Source organism: Brachionichthys hirsutus, chromosome 21 (assembly GCF_040956055.1).
Source record: "Brachionichthys hirsutus isolate HB-005 chromosome 21, CSIRO-AGI_Bhir_v1, whole genome shotgun sequence".
NCBI lineage: Eukaryota > Metazoa > Chordata > Actinopteri > Lophiiformes > Brachionichthyidae > Brachionichthys > Brachionichthys hirsutus.
In genome coordinates, this window is record NC_090917.1 from 6313277 (window position 1) to 6333274 (window position 19998).

The 19998-nt window shown below is 44.9% G+C and overlaps 1 protein-coding gene across 1 annotated transcript; it reads left to right on the plus strand.

Annotated features, from left to right (window-relative positions):
- Positions 1–11284: 11284 nt before the first annotated feature.
- On the plus strand, positions 11285–19485 carry fscn2b (fascin actin-bundling protein 2b, retinal). Its single transcript, XM_068754547.1, has 6 exons — positions 11285–11377; positions 11489–12215; positions 18070–18226; positions 18552–18673; positions 18791–18958; positions 19280–19485. Exons 1-6 carry the CDS (start codon positions 11285–11287, stop codon positions 19483–19485), a joined length of 1473 nt encoding a protein of 490 aa, XP_068610648.1.
- Positions 19486–19998: the final 513 nt, after the last annotated feature.

Here is a 19998-nt window from a genome sequence, read left to right on the forward strand (position 1 = left end):
ACGGCAGGGATTTTCTCATTGTGTTCAAGGACACGGACGCTTGTATGCTCTCGGGTGTTGATCAGTTCAGAGAGAGCATTCCCGTAGATCAGTGTTACTCGTTACTTCAGTCTTGAAACAAACCATTTGGACAGCGACCAGCGATGCCGCTGAGCCCCCCCCCCCGGGGTCTGCAAGCTCCACCTCTCTGAGTTTGGTTCGGATCCGTTTGGTAGTGAAAAGACTGGTGCTGGCTTTTTCCGGGGATCACCTGACCTTGAGTGTCACTTTTTATTTTATGTTGGATCTCTTACATTGTCATAGCTTAATGGAAAGGTAGGTGATCTAACGGATCATGTCTCGCTGCAGTCAGAGAGTCTTATGCATTCTGCGTGTGGTTGAGGTGGAATGACGGCGATCGCTGATTTCGATTGGTCGACTACAGAGATTTGCAAGTGGGTTTTATCTACCAGTTTATGCCAGTTTATTTTAAAATAAAAAAAAGACCCAGTGAGTAAGTCTTGATGGACATGAAGGATCTGACAACACATTCAATGAATCTGGAAAAATAAAAACCATCAGACAAAGCTGTTAAATTTGATGCCATATTTCCAGCATGTTTTCTACATTCTTCTTCACCACTCGGCGTTTGACTGGACCTCGATTAATTACGATATTTTGTTCAGCTACTTCTTCTACAATGGTTTTAATGAAAACTGACCGGACAATCAGCAAGCTATTGACACCAACAATCAAATCTCAGCAGTCGACCAAACATGCACATATTAGCTTCTTTCTCTTAGCAAGTGATTGAAATTCAGATATAATTTTGACAGCAAGAACCTTCACTTCATAATATCCAAGCTCGCGGTGCAATTCAGCACTCAGCGCCAGGACAGAACAACGCAGCCGAGGCAAACACTGATTGTAAGTTTACCAGCACTGTAATCAGTTGCAAACACGATTGTTTCTATGGCGTCCAGTTTGCATTCAGTGAGTGTTTAGCCAGGAGGCAATCGCAGCCGAGAGAAGTGGGAGGAGCTACGAAATGTACTCATTTGTTCAATGTCAATGCAGATTCAGATCGGTTAGATTCGTTTGTTCAACATTCAGTCAGAAATAGAATAAACAGTTTGTCTGATTGTGTCTTGAATAACTGGAGCTACTTTAGCCCATTATACTTCTGCACGGCGGGGTATTCTATAGAGGAGGACGTCTGCCAGCTGATGATGACTTCCTGCCTTTTAAATGTCCCTACCTCCAGAGTTCAATAAATGATCACATTACACATTAGCCCAAGTGCCAGAGGAATACAAAAAAAATAGTCCTCTGCAAACAATCAAAACCAAGCCTAAGCCAATTAATTTATTCTTGAGGCGATGGCAGAGTCAAGGCCGTGAAAGCAGAACCAAACACCAACCATTATTCAGAGCAGAAGCAACGCCATCTGGTTTGAGTTTATATCTCTATGAGCATGTAATTTGTCCTGTTCTTGATCCGAGTACAGTGTAAACACAGTTTAATACACTGGGGGGGGGGGGGGGGAATCAGGACAGACGAGTGATGCCCGGTTAGTAGTGCTCACTTTCCCTTTCTCTTTTTCGCTTCAGTTCCACGTCTGTTCTCAGTCTCCTTCCCTTTCTTGAGTACTTTTGGAATATTGACAGCAATATTTCAGAGTTTGCTGGAGAAGCTTCGGCTCGCGTTGACAGATGCAGAGGCTGCATTAAGTACAGTCCGAAACAGAAATCCCCCGAAGAATAGAAAGCAAGCATGCGACAACTCAGTGAGGGCATAGCAATGACCATAAGGCTGCGTGTGTGTGTGTGTGTGTGTGAAGAATGTTCACACAGGGAGAACTTGTAAAGCGTCTTTCATTGCTGGTGTTTCCCGTCCCGTTAGAGAATTGTCTTGGGTGAACGTCTGGCCCATCAAGTTGTGCGACTTTGATGCAACAACTGTTCTGATGCAGTCTGTGTGATGTCATCCATAGTTTCTTAAGCCTCATTGATATGCTCAGAGTGGCAGCTCCACCCATTGCTGTTATGATTGTCCATGTCTCCACCTTCTTGGACAATCACATCAGCCATCATGTGTCTGCTTTTCATATATAAAGTTAAGTTCAGTGACGGGGATTAAGAACGGGCTAGCTAGGAACTACTATTGTACTTTTGGCTTGTCCCATCAGGGGTTACCACAGAAACCCAACGTTCTCCACTTCACCCTGTCCTTTGCATCGTCCTCCCCAACACCAGCCACTCTCATGTCCTCCCTCACTACGTCCATGTATCTTCTCCATCCTCAGCATCCTTCTCCCGATATAGTCCCTGTCTCTCCTCTGGACATGTCCAAACCATCAAAGTCTGGTCTCTCTGACCTTGTCTCCAAAATGTCTAACCTTCACTGTTCCTCTTGGTGTCTCATTTCTAATCCAACCTGGTCACTCCCAAGGAGAACCTCAGCATCTTCATCTCCTCCACTTCTAGCTCCGCCTCCTGTCTTTTCCTCAGAGACGCTGTCTCTCAGCCGTCCATCATGGCTGTCCTCACCACCGTCTTGTAGACCTTTCCCTTTGTCCTCGCTGACTCTCTCCTATCACAGAGCACACCTGATACTTTCCTCCACCCGTTCCAGCCTTCCTGCACACGATTCTTCACTTCCTTTCCACATTCTCTCCATCACTCTGCACTGTTGACCCGAGGTACCTGAAGTCCTCGACCTTCTTTACGTCTATTGTATCCTCCCTGTTCCCCATGAGACCTTCTCATTAACACACGCAACCCCTTAATTATGAATGCACCATTGCCTTAAAATCAATCAGTAAATACGTTTATTTCTGTTGGACATAAAGTAGCAACGTGGCTTCGTTTACCAGAGACGCCCCTTGGTCCTAATCATCAGACTAATAATGATGAACCAAAACCTCGCTGCAACCGTAAAATAATAATGTATGCTTTTGGGAAACGTGCTTTTTCTTTCTCTGGTGGAGAGCGACACAGTAAGTCTGATGTCACTCTCTCTCACCCACTTACAGTCGTGTCAGCAGAGCGTAGATTTAAATATAGCAGACTTAGTGTTGACACACTCGCTCCACTCCACTGTTTCATGTCTGGCCTCCCACTTCTCCTTAGCGCACCTCTATCGCTCCCTAAACTGTATACATTTTCTGTGTCTTTCTTTCTAAACTGTGTATTTTTAGTCACATTTGGCACCACCTTGTCCTTCCCTTCGTTCTCTTCACCCTCTCTCTCTCTGACTCTCTCGCCAAACTGTGTATATTTGGGTCTGTCTGTGGGGAGTCAGGGGTCATTATTAATCTTGCTAGCTCTCCTAGCTTCGGGCAGATCAGCAGGGCAGCATCTGTGTGTGTGTGTGTGGGGGGGGGGGGGGGGGGTTGTGAATGAGTCAGTTACGCATTTCGAGTAAAGGTGTGGGAGAACATGTTTTTCTTAGCAGCTGCGTTCATGAGAACCAGTCGGAGTTTTAGACCTCGCGATCGAAGACGTTTACGGAACACGAGGACGTTTCCGTTGTTCCTCATATTTACAAAGGCCTTCAACAGGCTGCTTGAGGGTGAATCTTTTGGGTTAAGGTTAAGATTAGCTTTAGATTAGGATTTGGGTTAGGGTTAGTCATTTACTCGGGTGGTTGAAGTTTGTTTAAGGGGCTGTGGAATGCATATTCTCTCTGTACGGACCTGCGTGAGAAGGGGAAAGTGCATTTTGCCATGATGGATCATGACAAAGACACATTCTTAATGCACACTTGCACAAGACCGACACCCATGAGAAATGAAGGGGCGAGAGGGAGCAGGGGGGGGGGGCGAGAGAGGTGATGAGGAAGCACAGTGAGAGACAGTAACGCAGAGAAAGGAGAGAGAGTGCAGGAAGAGTCCCCCATTCCTCCTGAACTCATTAACCGTTGTCCTCTCCGCCCTCCCTCCTACACTCCCACAATGCCGAGCAGCAGCGTGCATCAATAATGACGGTGACAGCGCGAGGGGACCGGGTCAGACAAGCAACCGCCATCTCCCTGACAACCACTACTCCGGCCACCATTGCCACGACAACAATTGCTGAGTGCACACGGGGGGTATCCCCCTTCCCTGCCGGCCCGGCTCCCCACCTGCAGCCATTGCACAGCGAGGGCCGCCACGCCTGCTGCTGCTGTATCAGAAGCGAGCTAAATCCACAGCACGGCTCCGGCACAGGACGGAGGGAGAAAAGCTCGGCTGATCCCGATTCCGAGGTGAACTGAATGGGAAAGGGATTCGCTCGGAGCTGAGTTTAGGATTATTTAGCAATTCAAGTGGAAGACAAAAGGGAAATGGATGCTTTTTAGAGGTAGAAGTCCCAACAAGGCTCGACGTAGCCGCTCTACGAGGATCACGCTGGTATTATATGTGTGTACGGGCGGGCTGACGAAAAACAGAACAGAGACTGGTCATGTATCCGCTGGTGCTGACCAGCACTTTCTGACCAGCTTTCATTTGGTATTCTCCCATAAGCAACACATCAAAAAAAACAAAAAACATCATCTGCCATGTTAAGAGCCAAATATTTTTCCCAGGAATTTATGCAGACCATATAGCAAAGAGCAGAAAGTGGATGTTGGATTTAGAAGGGCACTTGACTGAAAATGATGATCAAGGGAAATGCTGCTAAATATTAGCATTAGAATGTCCCCTTTAATTTAATAAAGCCTGAAGCCAAACCAAACGCCCAGAAATCACAATATAAGGTTCCTGGAATTTTAACAGCCAAACATTTAAACTTGCCAAATCCATATTTTCAGCAGTAAAATTGTAGATACCAACCCCAAAAATATGGCAGATTATTTTCATCAAGATTCATGTATTGTTCCCTGAGAAATGAAAGCCTTGAAATATGCCATTGTTAAATAAAATAAAGGAAGAAAAATAAAATTGGTGTGGATTCTCTGGATCCGCAGCAATTTAAATGGGGGGGTCTGTTGTGGACAAAGATCAATCCTCCCACCATGCTTTATGTAAATGCCTTCAGTAATTGTCATATATCGCTGCAGACCAACGCAACCAGACATGGAAGAAACTCTGACTTCCTTCCTAAATGTATCTGTCCTCCAAAACTACAGGGCATACTTGTGGATATACTTTTGCACACGCCGTATGCATCACTACAACAAACAATCAGGGTATTGAATAGATGCAGTAGTAGTGATGTGATAGTTTTGCAGACACGTCACCCTCTGTGTGTGAACAGCTGACGCTCTGCATTGTTGCTCCCGTCGCTGGACATTTTGTATCGCCACGTTGCCGGTGTTGGTTTATTATGACATTACTCGGCGCATGAGTCGCATGAATTCAAATATAATGGTTCACGTTCAAACGAAATGGGCACAACTCAGATATGCAATATGAAGGTGATTGAAATCTGATCTGAAAATATCAGATTTTGGTGTTGACACAGTCCTGACACAAACAAATATATTCAATAAATAAAGAGTTTCAACTTTGACATTTATTAAGTACATTTACTGCGAATTCTACATACTTTGCAAAGAATACAAACCTGAGTTGATTTGGATTTTATCACTTACCGGTATGTTACCACCTCCGCCAAAGAGGCTATTTCTTGATGCCATTTGTCTGTCTGTCTCTTTGTTTGTCTGTCTGTTAGCAGGATTTGGGGAAAACTAATGGACGGATGAAAACAAATGTGAAGATTAGTCTTGGTCTAACTTAAATCCCATTAAATTTTGAGAGTGATCCGGATACCTGTCTGGACACACACACACACAAACACAAATAATTTCCCATTTATTTATAATGGAGTGCTTTTCTAGTTTAGGTAATTCAACAATAAATAAATAAATCAATGGAGATTTTTTTTTTTTTACTTTTTAAATATTTAATTACGTTTCCAATTATTTAAAAAGACAGACAGAAAGATATATAGATTGATTGATTAACCTCCACCATCTTTTAATCTTTTGTAAGATATATAAATTAATTGCGTGTTACGGTGCGTGCGTGGAGCGAAGCGTCTGAGGAAACCGGGCGACCCAAAGACGCGACGGGAGATTCGTCACCCAAATACAACGACTCTGCGCTAAATGTCGCGTTTCGACATCTTTTTTTTTTGGGGGGGGGGGGGGGGGGTCGGACCGGTTCGGAATGACCGAGCCGAGTTCGCGCGCATTCGGCTAAAACGACAACGGATATTTCCTTTCCTCTCGGACGGAATAACAAAAGCTGGTCGGCGAGAAGCTTGGAGGAAGGGGGTTGTGGAGGCTCGGCCAATCACACAGCGAGATCTGCCATGGGCGTGTCTGGAGTGTGGGAGTTCGTCAAATAAGAGCTCGACCGGGAGGGGTGGGGGGGGACCGTCCCCCACGTGGGGTCTGAGTTCCAAAGAACAATAACCGAGTGTCGACCAATCACCATTTCGCAATGTGTCGGTCTCGACGTGGATTGGCTGTCTGTTTTTCAGCGCGTCCGCCCCCTCGTCACGTTCAGCCCGTTGTTATTAACTCTTTCCTCCCACGCAGAAAGAAGCCAATCCTGCTCATAAAACGGAAACCCGCACCGTAATAGCCAAATGTGAATTAATGAATGATTCAGAGGCGGTTTGTTTTCAGAAACACAATATATAAATTAATCCAGACAGTTTCAAAGGCCCGTTTCAGACGCGTTTAAAGAAGGGCCGAGGGTTATATATACTCTACGATTTTAGATCACAGGGCGACTGCAGCGTTTTTTTTTTTTTAAGTCTTGCGTGTTGCACTGATCATAATCAAATCAGCATGCAAGAAACCCAATGAGATTAAAAGCACATGAGAAGAGGAGGCCCAGCAGTGAGGTATAACCCACATTCACACACTGCAGGGCCAACCTGCTCCTGTTACGTCATGCACAGCCTCCTTTACACTGGAAATGATTTAAATAAGGTAAATAACCTCTTCCTCGATTTAATTGTGCTGATGTTTTACAGTTGGTAACAGTTCACGCCTTTCTTTTTTTTTTTTTTCCAAGTCACTCCAAAAGCACTAAAAAGCAGCTATTTTAAATAGCACTAAAGTCCTTCCTTCCTAGGCTGTGCAGTCACGAAGGCACCAACGTTGACAAACCATGCATCAATCTTCCCCCTCTCCTTTTTGTAACCTCCAAAAAATATACGCAAGAGGCAAGGAGTCAGTGCAAGAAGGCTGACGCTGCCCCTCAGCGGTGGCATGTGGAATTGCAGCTGCGAGAGGCGAGGAGAGGAGAGGAGAGGAGAGGAGGGGTACATGTGACTGCAAGAAAATTTGAACTAAAAGCTCTGATGTATTTACTACAAACATGTTATTGCAAAGTTCATTATTGCATTGATGTCAGAGACATTGCTGCAAAAATGAGATTTTAGGTTAAAATAAAAGTGCTAGGATTAAAGATAAAAGCATATTTCCTTTGCATGTTCATTTTTCACCCTGACACATGTGATTTAACGTTTCTAAAAGTATCCAAAACACGCATTAAAAACATGTATTTCATTTCCTTACGATCATCATTGATGATATATTTATTTTCAAGCATGCTTCTCGCCCATTAGATAGTCATAGTTTGATTGAAACAAGTTGCTCTGTGATGCATATTTGTATACATTTGGATCCTGACATAAATAGATTTTTCATCAGGGAAGAGAGTAAGGAAACAGACATAGCCACGAACAAATCGAGACAGCAGTTAGAAGCTCTTAGAGCTTGTTTGGGCATACTTTTTCAACAACGAGTACAACGGACTCAAAAATGGATCCAGCCGATCTCTCTTTCGTTCAGTTCACAACCTCTGGAATTGAACGTAAGACGGAGGGGAAACACAGGATGACTGGAGGAGGAAATTGAGAGAGGGAGGGAGGTTAGTGTCTGTAAGAGTAGGAGGACACTGTGGGGTTCGAGGCGGCACCCCGCCGTCCTCAGTAATGGCAGAATAGAACTTAATAGGGTAGAAAAAGCCTGGAGGCTGTTAACGCAGAAAACATTCATTTTGAATTCCCCATTCTCTCTCTTTCTGTCACTCCCTTCTCTCTCATCCCTTCTTCCGTGAATGTGTCTTTAACTTCCCACCCATGTCTGCCTGTGTAAATTTGCCAATTCTGCCTCCGCTTCCTTGCACCCTTAACCCGTCTCCCACCCTTCACCCTCCTTTTCCTCTCTTTAACACGGCCCTTGTTCTTCATCGGCTCCTCCACTCTCTTTTCCTTCCAGCCTTCACCCTTACCTCCTCCCATACATGCATCCGGCGTTGCCTCGTCTCTCTTTTTCCTTTCTCACCTCCTTCTCTCCCTCCTCCCCCCGTGTCTCCTTGGAGGAGGTGTAATGATAGCTATTTGAGTGTCATCAGAGGACCGCTATAATGGCTTCTAAAGCACCATCCCACGGTTGCCACGGTGAACCTGGCACAGCCGTCATCCCCCGAATAAGGAGTGTGGGGGGGGGGGGGAAACATCTGTTTGGCTATCGACAGGCGTCACCACGCAGACGGCAGCAGGAGTGTCGGCACATCAGCAGACGATGACGCGGCCCCCCAGGGGGCACAAAGAGCGAGCTAATGATGCGTGGGATAGGATACGTTTGATGAGGAAGTACAGTAATAGTGATAATGGTGATAGTAATGAAAATAATAGCACTGATAACAATAACAGTATATGACTTTTTTGATTTGTGTGTCTGTCTCCAGCTCCTGCCTTCTTTTTTCCTCCCATTTTCTGCTGTGTGTTTTCTATGTGTGTGTGTGTGTGTGTGTAAGTATTGGTAGGCATGTATGTTTGTGTTTGTGTTTGTGTTTGCGACTTGATTTAAAAATAAGTGAGAACGAGCGAGAAATAGCAATGTTTCTCTGATAAGGACTTCACATGCGCGAAGGAGAGGATCTTATTTTAAAGATAAGGAGTGTCAAGTGCTCACAACAAATTACACGCATTAGGGGATGAGACCCAGGCAGAGAATCATCATTAAGTCTATTTATGAACAAACAGGTAAGGTGGAGAGGTTTTTTTCTTTTTAAAAGCTTTTGTCCTGATTCACTTCATGAAGTGGGTGTGAAAACACACAATTTTTACACTCAAGCTAAATGTCTTTTTAACGTCTTGGTTTCAAAGGTAAACCAACTGAATTAAACATTGATTGTGAAACACAAAACTGTCAATCTAAAAGAGGATACATCAGGCTTCTAATCTTGTCTGCAGAGCAACGACGTCCTCTGAAGATTAAGGAACACAAACTGAAGATGATGCGGTGAATAAGTTGCACACCCTCGGTGTTCCAGTTTCAAAGGGACGTTGTTTTGTGTCTTGTAAAAGTGTGGTTATTATTTAAATCACTCTAAAGTAGAGTCAAGACGGATCCCTGTGTTAGTTCTATGGAATTTAGATGCAATACAGCAAATTTCAGGGATTCAAGGGAATCTGATCTCAAGTCAGCATCTCAGAAATGTGGGGTGCCCATCTGTTCAGTGTTCACGCACTCATGTTCTTCAGTATCAGTGTGTGCATGTGTGTGCGTGCGCGTGTGCACGTGTGTGCGTGTGCGTGAGAGACGCACATTGTTTATCACATTTCGATTTAAGTGCAGCGGTTCAAGTCTGGGTCAGGAGAAGTAAATCTTTAGGTGGGTGGTGTTTGCTGTGAACCCTGGGACCCTTGTTTGACCTTTGTGTGTGTGTGTGTGTGTGTGTGTGTGGAGCCATTATATATATTATATTATAGCCATTGACAAGCAGTGGGGGAGTGTGTGTGTGTGGGGGAGTGTGTGTGTGTGTGTGTGTTCAGGGAGTGGAGAGGGTTAATTCCTATAGATTAGCCAGGTTGGGATGATTGGCTGGAGGATTAGATGAATTCAGGAACTGACAGATTTGTTTACTTCAGATAGTAGATTTCTAATATATTGATTGGCAATGTTGATCACTCGCTCACACACACACACACACACACAGAGGCGCACACACATTTAAAGCCCATATGTTGATTAGCGTATTATTGTCTTGATACAACACGTGTCATCTCCTTTTACCTCCCAGGTTTGGACTTAAAGTCCCCCCCCCCCCCCCCCCCTCGGCCTCTTGGACACATTTCCTTTTAGATCGGACCCCGAGAGCTTGCAATCAGAGAAGATGTGTAACCAAACCCACATTATAGGCAAGTAAGCGGAGCCGCACAAAGGCAGCGAGCCCAAAGGCACAGGGAGCGCTCTGGTTACCTGCTGCGTGTGTTTATGCACGTGCATTGTTCCTGCTTACCTGCCTTTATGCTTCACAAGCGGTGAAGGGCAGGAGCGCGGGGGGGCACAGAAAGGCAGCGGGAGAGAAGGAGAGGATGGGAGGTAAAAGCCACAGAGGTGAGCACCCAGTTCTGATGGCGAGCTTATGTTTAGGAAACGCGTGAAGGAGTCTTTGTGGTCATAAAGTTCGGAGGAGCGCAGAGAACGTTCCATTTCATCTGCTAAACGAGGGGAATCTGGACTTTCGGGAAGGTGAACAAGAGATTCGGAGCGTTGGATGCAATCCAAAGATAAGTAAGCAAAGGAGCCAAAGGAGGGGCAAAAACAAAAGCTCCAGGGAGGGCTAATAAGGGGGGTACCAGGTGATCGAGCCTTCGGGATGAATAAGAAGGGAAGCAAGAACAGGAGTGAGGCTGAACGAAAGAGTGCTGCCCAACAAGACAGAGGAAGGGGAAGAGGGTCAGCAGCAGAGATGAGTCGTCCCGATCAAAACTAGTCTGAAAGAGAAACAGAAGCCGACACCGGACTCCAGGCTGAAGCGAGGTCAAGGTTTACGCAAGTCTTTGCTGCTTCTGACCTGATTAAGATGAGAAGCGGTTGTTGGAGGTGAGCTGGGAAAACGTGAGCGGCGCGCTGGCAAAAGAGGGAGAGGCAAGAGAAAGAATCACAAAAGGACTCTAGAGGAGGAAGCCCCTTAAATCTGGGAGCTGGAATTGGAGCCGCAGGAACTGCAAACGGGAAGCCACAAAACCGCAGTAAGTAAATTAGGAAACTGTAGCTGGAAAACTGTACGATGGAGCCATGGGCAGGGGAAGGCATTGTGGTCTCGGGACTGCTTTAAATACTGTACCTCAATGAATCCATTTCCTGTCTCTAAGACTTTCTCATTTCATCATTCTCCATGACTTCATCTCCTGCCTTATTTCCTCACCTTTTACAAAATACTCATATTCCCCATTTCACACACACACCCCCCACCCCATGTCACCACTTTCCTCTGTCTTCACTCCGTCTCTAACTTCTCATCAATTGTTGTGTCATCTTTCACACGTTCCTGAATCCACAGGTGAAAATGCCTGCTAATGGGAACCCCCCCTTGAAGTTGCAGTTTGGTCTGATCAACCACGAGGGTCGTTACCTCACTGCTGAGAATTTTGGCTTCAAGGTACAGACTCGCCATCGGTTGCATAAAGAAGAGGCGAAAACATGTTTGAATGTTTACCGATTCAACCAGGATGGAAATGCCTTCATGGCGACATTTGTTCTTGTCTCTCAGGTGAACGCGTCAGCATCCAGCCTGAAGAAGAAGCAGGTATGGACCCTTGAGCAAGACTCTCAGGACGGCCAGGTGGTCTACTTGCGCAGCCACCTCGGACGTTACCTGGCCTCTGACAAGGACGGCAAAGTCACCTGTGAGGCTGAGGGGCACGTCTCTGACTGCCGCTACCTCATCGTTGCCCAGTCAGATGGCCGCTGGGCCCTGCAGTCTGAGCCGCACCTCCGCTTCTTTGGCGGCTCTCGGGACTACCTGTCCTGCTTTGCTCAGGTAATCACAGATGCTGAGCTGTGGGCGGTGCACCTAGCGCTACATCCCCAGGCCAACCTGCTGTCTGTGGCCCGTAGGCGTTACGCCCACCTCTCTGCGGAGGACGGGGAAATCGCTGTGGATGTGAATATTCCCTGGGGGGTGGCAGCCCTCCTGACTCTCGTGTACCTGGATGGGAAGTACTGTCTTAAGACATGCGACGGTCGCTTCCTCAACAATGACGGGAAGCTCTTGACGCAGAGTGGGAAGACCACAGCGTACACGCTAGAGCTGAAGTGTGGGAAGCTGGCCTTTAAAGACTGCGAGGGGAAGTATTTGTCTCCCATGGGGCCTACGGGTACCCTGAGGTCCGGGCGGTGCTCCAAAGCAGGAAAAGATGAACTGTTTGACCTGGAGGAGAGCCACCCACAGGTGGTTCTGATCGCAGCCAATGGCCGATATGTCTCCATAAGACAAGGTAGGAGAGCAGAGAGATCATGTCATCACTAATCAGATTTTGCACGCACAAACTGCATCTCATGCAGCTCCAGGTCCTGAATGAGGACGGGTGACCTTTATATATGGGCTACTGTGGGTGGTCATATGAGCCTTTAGCTGATACACACTGACCTGCTCGCATGCATAATGAAGCAGAGGGGCAGCAAATGCTATTAGTACTACAGTTACCACTACTTGTTCATATACAGTACGCACTGTGCACTGATACAGAAATCTGAGCTTACAGTGGGGAAGGGCATTAACTCGTGGAAGTACTGAATAGGCATGATTAAGGGAATAGGCCGCTCTCTAATGACTGACAACCGATAAGGGCGGAACGGTAATTATGGGTAATGTAGTCTGCACATCAACATGCTTTGATATCACTTTGGATAGTAGCATCTTTTCAGGAAAACAGGACAGACGAGACCGACATGGGAAACTATCGGCAACATCTGTGAGACCTGAGACGAATGCCTCGTCCGCTTATTGATTTAGGTTAGTCCGCTGAAGCGATCGAGTCTAATACCAGTAAGTGATACTGTCAAATAAGAGAGTCACCGTGCGCCCATCCAGGGCATAACTAACAGTTCACCTTTGATGGGTTCTAACATGTTATCAAAGAGGGTGCTGTATTTCTGCAGTAAATATAAAACCAGACATTTAGTGAAATAATCTATTATAGATGGTGATCGTTTTGAAAATCCCCCTTGCTTCTCTTTCAGTGCCCCCCCCCCCCCCCTCCCCTGTTGGGTAATGGGGCTTACTGAAGCAGCTGCTTGAATCCAGAATGCTGTAGAGTAATGCTCTCTTGATACTGTATTATGTTTTTACTCTCCGGTCTTGTGATATGGATGTTGAAGTGCAGAAAGTGGACAAACTGTAGATGTAAAGCTCTTGTTTCATCATGTTTCATATAATCGGACAGACTTGCCAAGTGCTTTGTTACTGATTGTGGGAAAGGGTTTGCTGGTCTGATTTAAAAACTGGATTTGGGATGGATTAGCGTTATACCAACCCTGCTTGTCAGCACACTTGGTCATGACACCCATCCGCAGCCTGCAGATTCTCGTCTGCTGGGTTGTGTTACTTCAGCGCTGAAACCGAATCTCCCCTTGCTCATTGTTCCTGGTTAGCATTGAGAAACCGAATGATTGGGAGCAGTGTAAACTGATTCAAGGGAAGGAAAGATATGGCGCAGGAGAAAACATGCGGACAGTATATAGAATAGCTTCAAGAATGAATGTTAGCTCGGAGAGAAACGCTGCATGCTCGCATTTGTTCCTTTCTGTCAGTCTCTCTTTCTCTTCCTACAAACGCTTATCTTTCTTCAACACACTCGCCCACACAAAACCATACCGTCCTGCTGCGGCAAGTGGTGAGGTGGTGTTTTGAATTATTGATGAGTTGGCCCCTGTTCCTGGAAGGCAAGGGGGGGGGGGGGTCTGCTTTCAGAAACCCAAGCTACCTCTCACCTGGGACCAGAGCCTCTGCTCCTACAGGTCCTGCTCTAACCTGCTAACCCTGGCCTCATTTGGGGCTGGTCTACTGAGAATCTAGAAAGCAAAGCATCAAAGAGACTTTGAATATGCTATCTCTGGCAAGAAATGACACCGCAAAGATAGTCACAACGAGGTATAAGATGACATTTGTTTACCGTAATATATTTAATTTATGATTTCTACCTATGAGGCTGCATTTATTTCAAATCAACTTCAAACTTATTTCGCCAACACTGATGAATCCTGCTTTCACAACAAAGATGTAATACTGAGATGTAGCACCTGATCAGCAACGATCAACTGTTGGAAAAATATTTTTTAAATTGCCTCGACATGCAGTTCGCAACTTTAATTAAAATTTGTTGCTTGGAAAGTGTAAGTGTAGATTGTTAAGTCACATCAAAATTACAGCATACAAATTAGAATACATTACAGTGTTTCAAAAATAAAATAGAAGGGGAGATGGAAGTCAGAGCGGACGACACAAGACTTTGTACAATAAAAGCATGTCCAGGTCTGACTTCGTCCTCCCTCCGTCCTCACCCGTCCACACACACACACACTGTGGTACTTTTGTTTCTGCTCCATTTAGTACAGAGGGCTGATGCTGACTTGTGTTTTTAGAAGCAAATGGAAATGTGTTCGTGACCAAAGAAAAGGGTCCGACGTTATGAGGAAGAGCATGATGCTTTTGCAGACAGTAGTGTGTGTGTGTGTGTGTGTGTGTGTGTGTGTGTGTGTGTGTGTGTTACTACAGTTTATAGTCCACTCTGCCCTAACAGAGAAAAAGAAATGAAACCTTTTCCATTTCTAAAACATGAACATTTGAGCAAAAACAAATTCACGTGCGCATTATGCATAAACACAAAACGATGCATGTGGGTAAATATAACAGGACTGAAATTTATAAAAAAGAATGTTAAAAAAAACATTAGCGAGGGGTGAAGGATTGGGAGAGAGAGGACCATAAAGAACAGAGACCGTGGCATCATCTTACCATTAATAATAGATGTCAGAGGCATTTTTCACTGATGGATTAGCTGGGCTTTGCTCCACTTGCAGCCTGCAGGTAGAACAAGGCCATAAAGTGGAGCTGGATCCGGGCTCGGATTCACTCCTGATGTTACCTGTGTTTTACCTGCGTGCAGTGACTGCGGCTGCAGCATGAGGACGTCTGGTTTGGTGTGCTTGACCAGCGGGCGTGTCAAAGATGATCATCAACACTTTCATATCCGCAGATTGCTGGCTTGGATTTCGGCATATCTAATCTGTCCCCGCCGCTCTGATTTACTTCCTCGTGCTCCGTCCTTCTGCTCTTCCCCTTCCATCTCGCCTCTCATTTATCAGATCGTGTCCATGAGTTCCCAGCTGAGCCCTGTCAGAGGATCATTTCTGGGTTGAATTAGTGTGAAATGGACACATGGAATAGGTAGACTAAGCATGATATTGAGTCGAGATGAAAGGGGAATGAGAGTGATGGGCCCCGAGGCATTGGTGTAGAGTAGAGGGGCAGAAATTTATGCTTCAAATGCACTTAAGATCGATGATAATTTAACTGGTTGTAAGACCTCGTGATTCCTATTTTATCAGGTGTGTATAAGATCAAAGTGTCCCAGCGGCTCAGTAACCATGACGTCGTTGTTGCAGCTCCTCCTCCAGTCTGTGTGTTCGGTTTGAAATCAAATTATAAGACAAACACTTCGGTCGAGAATAAAACATAATACTCCGACATTCAAAGTCGAGCACCTTCAACAGCTCAGATAGTTTGAGCAGTATCTGTGCATTACTTTGGGGGGGGATAATGTGGTATAATGTTCTTCATTTAAATCATTTTGCTTTGGTAAAAGTTTGTAAGAGATTAACTTTTATTGTCTTTATGTTTTTTTTACACTTTTTATACTGCAAACACAAAATGAAATTCCATTTTCACCCTAGTACAACCACACACATCATGCATATGCATGGGAGCCCCAGAGCATGCGGAGAGGGCATAGGGTGAAGGCATGATCAGCACTTCCGGAGCAATTGGGGGGGGGGCAGTGCCTTGCTCAAGGGCACATCGAGTGCAGAAGATCAGGATGTTTGACTTTATTTGTACTGTAATACATGCTACTGTGTGACTGTACTTGTACTCTAACATTCTATCTAATAAATATATTCATCATCATCATCATCGGCAGTGCTCTAAAACTGGCCCCTCTCCAGCCACCAGCTCACATTCCTCTTTTTTGTCTGGGCTGGTGAACCGATGGACTTCTCCGCTTCCCAACCCACTGAGCCACTGCCGCCCCCATTGGATGGTTCATTTAGCTGTTTTGGGGATGATAATGACCCAAACCCACCATAAAAGTCGTGTAGGAACATGGGAAAAGTGAGTTTTTCATAATATGGGACCTTAAAAATATTATTTCATGTTACTAAAAATTAGCTTTGGCTGCTGAAGGCTTTAATATATTAATATGTTGAAGCACCAGACACAAACACATTAAATCGTGTTCTGTGGGATAAATTGTGGGACTTTTGTCAACTTGTCTGGTGGCTTTTTAAGTGTCACAGAGCATCCAGGATCACTCGTCTCAAGGTCTTCTTCTTTATTGAGCACAAAATTATTATTATTATTGCAAACGCTAAGAAGCATCAGCCTTGTCCTTCAAACATCCTTTAGCAAAAAAATAAAAACATTTTTGATCACATTCATTTACATTTCCTGCCATGTTGTCCATCTGTTTGGTCAGTTGTAGCTCTGTTAGCTGGAGGGTTGCGCAGGGTTGGTCATTATCTGTACATCCTGCTAAGTATGGACCATAAAATCCTCCGGTCTTTTCCTGTTATTCCTTTATTCTTTTATTGAGGGGATTGGGGGGGGATTGGAGGGATCGCACTTAAAAGCTGATTATATCAGGATCCTGCTGAGAAGGGGGCAGAAAACCAGTGCCCGAGGTGGGGTGATGGTGGGAGGGGTCAGGGGTAAAGAGGGAGGGATGGGGGGGATTGTTGCTGTTGTTGTTGTTAAAGGATTAAGAATGAATTCAGAGATATTCTGTTTGTTTTTTGCAATCTGTCTGCAGATGTGTTCAGATGTTTAAAGGTTTATGGGAAATATTTGGTAGAATCAGCAGAAATAGTGAGCCTCATTGTGATAAACCTGATATATCTGAAAACACATAAAATATGCATTCATTGTGCGATAGCTTGTCTGTGTAGAATTTCCCTGCATGAGTGCCTTTAGTGAGAACATTTTATTTACAGCACATCCTGCCTTTAAATCCACCCAGACCCCCCAAACAAGCGACATGTATTTACCCTCGGTAAACGATATTTTCTCATGTCTGATCAGTTTAAGATGGAACCACTTAAACGTAACCCCAGGATCAGACATGATTACCATCTCTTTCATGCTGGGCCAACCTAAACATAAATATACAAGCTGATTAGCAGGCTGCTGCGTTTCTGTTTTCCAAACGCATTATTTTGATCTTTTGACCGGAGACTGAGAATCCAGAGTGGAAACCAAAATGGATCTGCAGTGGAATGTGTTCATTTCATGCACAAATCACTTGAGATTGCCCGTAAACAATGGTGTTGCTGAACCCTCTCAAATTCAAGCCTCTTCATTGCTCTGCTCTTTTTAGAGAGATCAAGCAACAGGGTCCCAATGTGACCCTTCTCTGTGCACTATTTGTGTTTACTCTGAACTCATCAGAGGTTTATCACTTCTAAATGTGTGTGAATTTACACAGCATGCCAAAGCGCTGCAAACCTAATGGTGTGGAATATAATACACCAACATCTGGATCTACGGTGACTGTTTGGATTTGTTTTAAGGAGCACAGCGTAAATTTAGGCTGTCAAAAACGTCGTTTACCTTTCCTGTTATGTGGCAGATACGCTCATCGTCTTCTTGAAAGGAGAGAAACTCCTGGCCCTTGTTCTTTCTCCGCAAGTTGAAGACATTTTTATTGATTTTTTTTCTCCTTCTTTCGACATCCACATGATAATAGCTCCTTTTATTCCCTGTTTGTACGGCAGCAGTTTTTTCCCTTTTATTTACCCTTGATGGAAAAAAGTTTTCCCTTTACATTTTAAAGATGTCCTTTGTTCTCAAAGCAAAGATTTGAAAATTATTCTTGTACACATGTCACAAACTCGCATATCAGGGCAGTATGATATGGCATATAATAATCTTCTATTACTCTCACACAACTCATAGAAATAATATAAAGTATATATATGTGTGTGTGTGTGTGTGTGTGTGTGTGTGAGCATGAAATACTCCTGAAGTTTTTCATGCTTTAATATTAATGGCAGGATGTGCTTGTGTGCCCCCCCCAGGAGTCAGCCTTGCAGCCAATCAGGAAGATGAGACAGACATGGAAACGTTTCAGATGGAGATTGACAAGGAAACCAGGAAGTGTACATTTCGCACCAGCCAAGGAAACTACTGGGCTCTTGTGTCCCACGGAGGAATCCAGATAACAGCAAGTGAAGTGTGAGTGCGCAGTGAAAGTGAACCCGTCTTCAGTTGTGTTTGTCCACTGCATTATGGATGTGTCGTTTAAATATATATCCTTTAACATGAGAAGTGGCTGATACAAAGACTGGCACAATGCTAATCACAGAGACGTCATCAATGATTACTCTGCATTAATACATGCACTTAATCCACTAAAATGTTGGCAAATGAAACTTTCATAATATCTTTCATCCCACTTTCTTTTACAGCATTATTGCACTCAGAATGTAATCACAGATTATTTCCCAAAGAAAGAACACATGGAAGCTTACATTTCCCTCCTGTTGCCGTCCCACTGCAGGACAGCAAACTCCATGTTTTCAGTGGAATGGCTTGGCCACAAGGTGGCGCTCAAAGCCAACAATGGCAAATACATCTGCACCAAGAAGAATGGCCAGCTCTTGGCTGTCAGTGATTCCACAGGTAAGAGACAGTCCTATCCGCTTTGCTCCTCTCATTTCTTCGCTAATCTACCGCCTCCCTCTGATCTTTTCTGTCCCTGTGATGTGTCTTCATCACCTCGCCCGTCACCCGCTTTAGGTGAAGATGAACAGCTCACTCTGAAACTGATCAACCGACCCATGCTGATCCTGAGAGGAGAGAACGGCTTCATCTGCCACCACAGGAACTCCAACACGCTGGATGCCAGCCGATCGATCTATGACATCTTCACCTTACACTTCAGCAACGGTGCCTATCAGGTTAAAGGTCAGGATTGTTTGTGTGTTTGCTCAGGCACTGCAGCTCTTACTGAGCGGTAGAGTTACTGCTCCGTGTACAAAGAAAAACACGTTTTATAACATTAAGAGCTGATTGGATGCAACTGGTTAAACAAATCCAACATGAATTCTTAAAGAAGGCGTTTTTTTTTTTTTACCCTCCCAAAAGAGAAAAAAGGAGCAAATGGATTGCTGCAGTTTGCAGAGTGTAGTCCAGGAGGTTGAGCATCTGCGATCATTCTCAATGTATAGATCATCTTAACGGCTATCCATCTGTCTCACATGGTTTGTCTACCTTTAAACCCTGCAGGTGTTGATGGCCGGTTCTGGTACGTGAATAGTTCTGGGCTGGTCTGCTCAGACGGAGAAAGTCCTGAGGATTTCTCTCTTGAGCTCCTGGAGCACGGCCGTCTTGCCATCCGTGGCAAGAATGGCAAATACCTCCATGGAGACCAGGGAGGTACGCTGAAGGGAGACGGGGTCTGCCTGAGCAGATCGTCTCTCTGGGAATATTAACAAAGTGCAACATTTATCCCCGCCCGGATACCCGACTCTGAATGCCCTCATCTGTGACGTAGTTGTGGCACTTCGAGGTGAAAGACAGCAGTTCTTTGAGTTTTAATGATTCGGACATCTTTCCTGTCACAGAAGAGACCTCACAGGTAAGAAGTGTCTGATGCAAGTGAGACGATGAACAAGAAAGGGAAGTAACCCTGCATATTCGGCAAAGCAACATCTGGATGAAGTGACTCGGCGCTTGACCCGGAAACGGCAAAATCAACATGAATGTTGCAGCTTTTGTGATTTCCTTTTAGATTTATTTTTCCCCAAACATGGGGGGGAATGTTCTTACAGGATGTTCTTACTTTCTGAAGCTTAACTTTAGATGTATTTGGACATTATTGAGAGAAAGATAATAAAGTATAATGAATTAGGGTGCCATTTGAGACGGGCCAGCCCCCATTACAAGCGGCTTTCTTGAGTATAAGTCTTTGGATGATTATTAACAGTCATGGCAGACAGTAATAA

Bases quoted from the DNA above. Each gene is read 5' to 3' on its own strand.
- fscn2b (XM_068754547.1), top strand. From the start codon at position 11,285: ATGCCTGCTAATGGGAACCCCCCCTTGAAGTTGCAGTTTGGTCTGATC. The intron at 12,216-18,069 runs GTAGGAGAGCAG...TGCCCCCCCCAG, and splicing joins ATATGTCTCCATAAGACAAG to GAGTCAGCCTTGCAGCCAAT. The intron at 18,674-18,790 runs GTAAGAGACAGT...CACCCGCTTTAG, and splicing joins GGCTGTCAGTGATTCCACAG to GTGAAGATGAACAGCTCACT.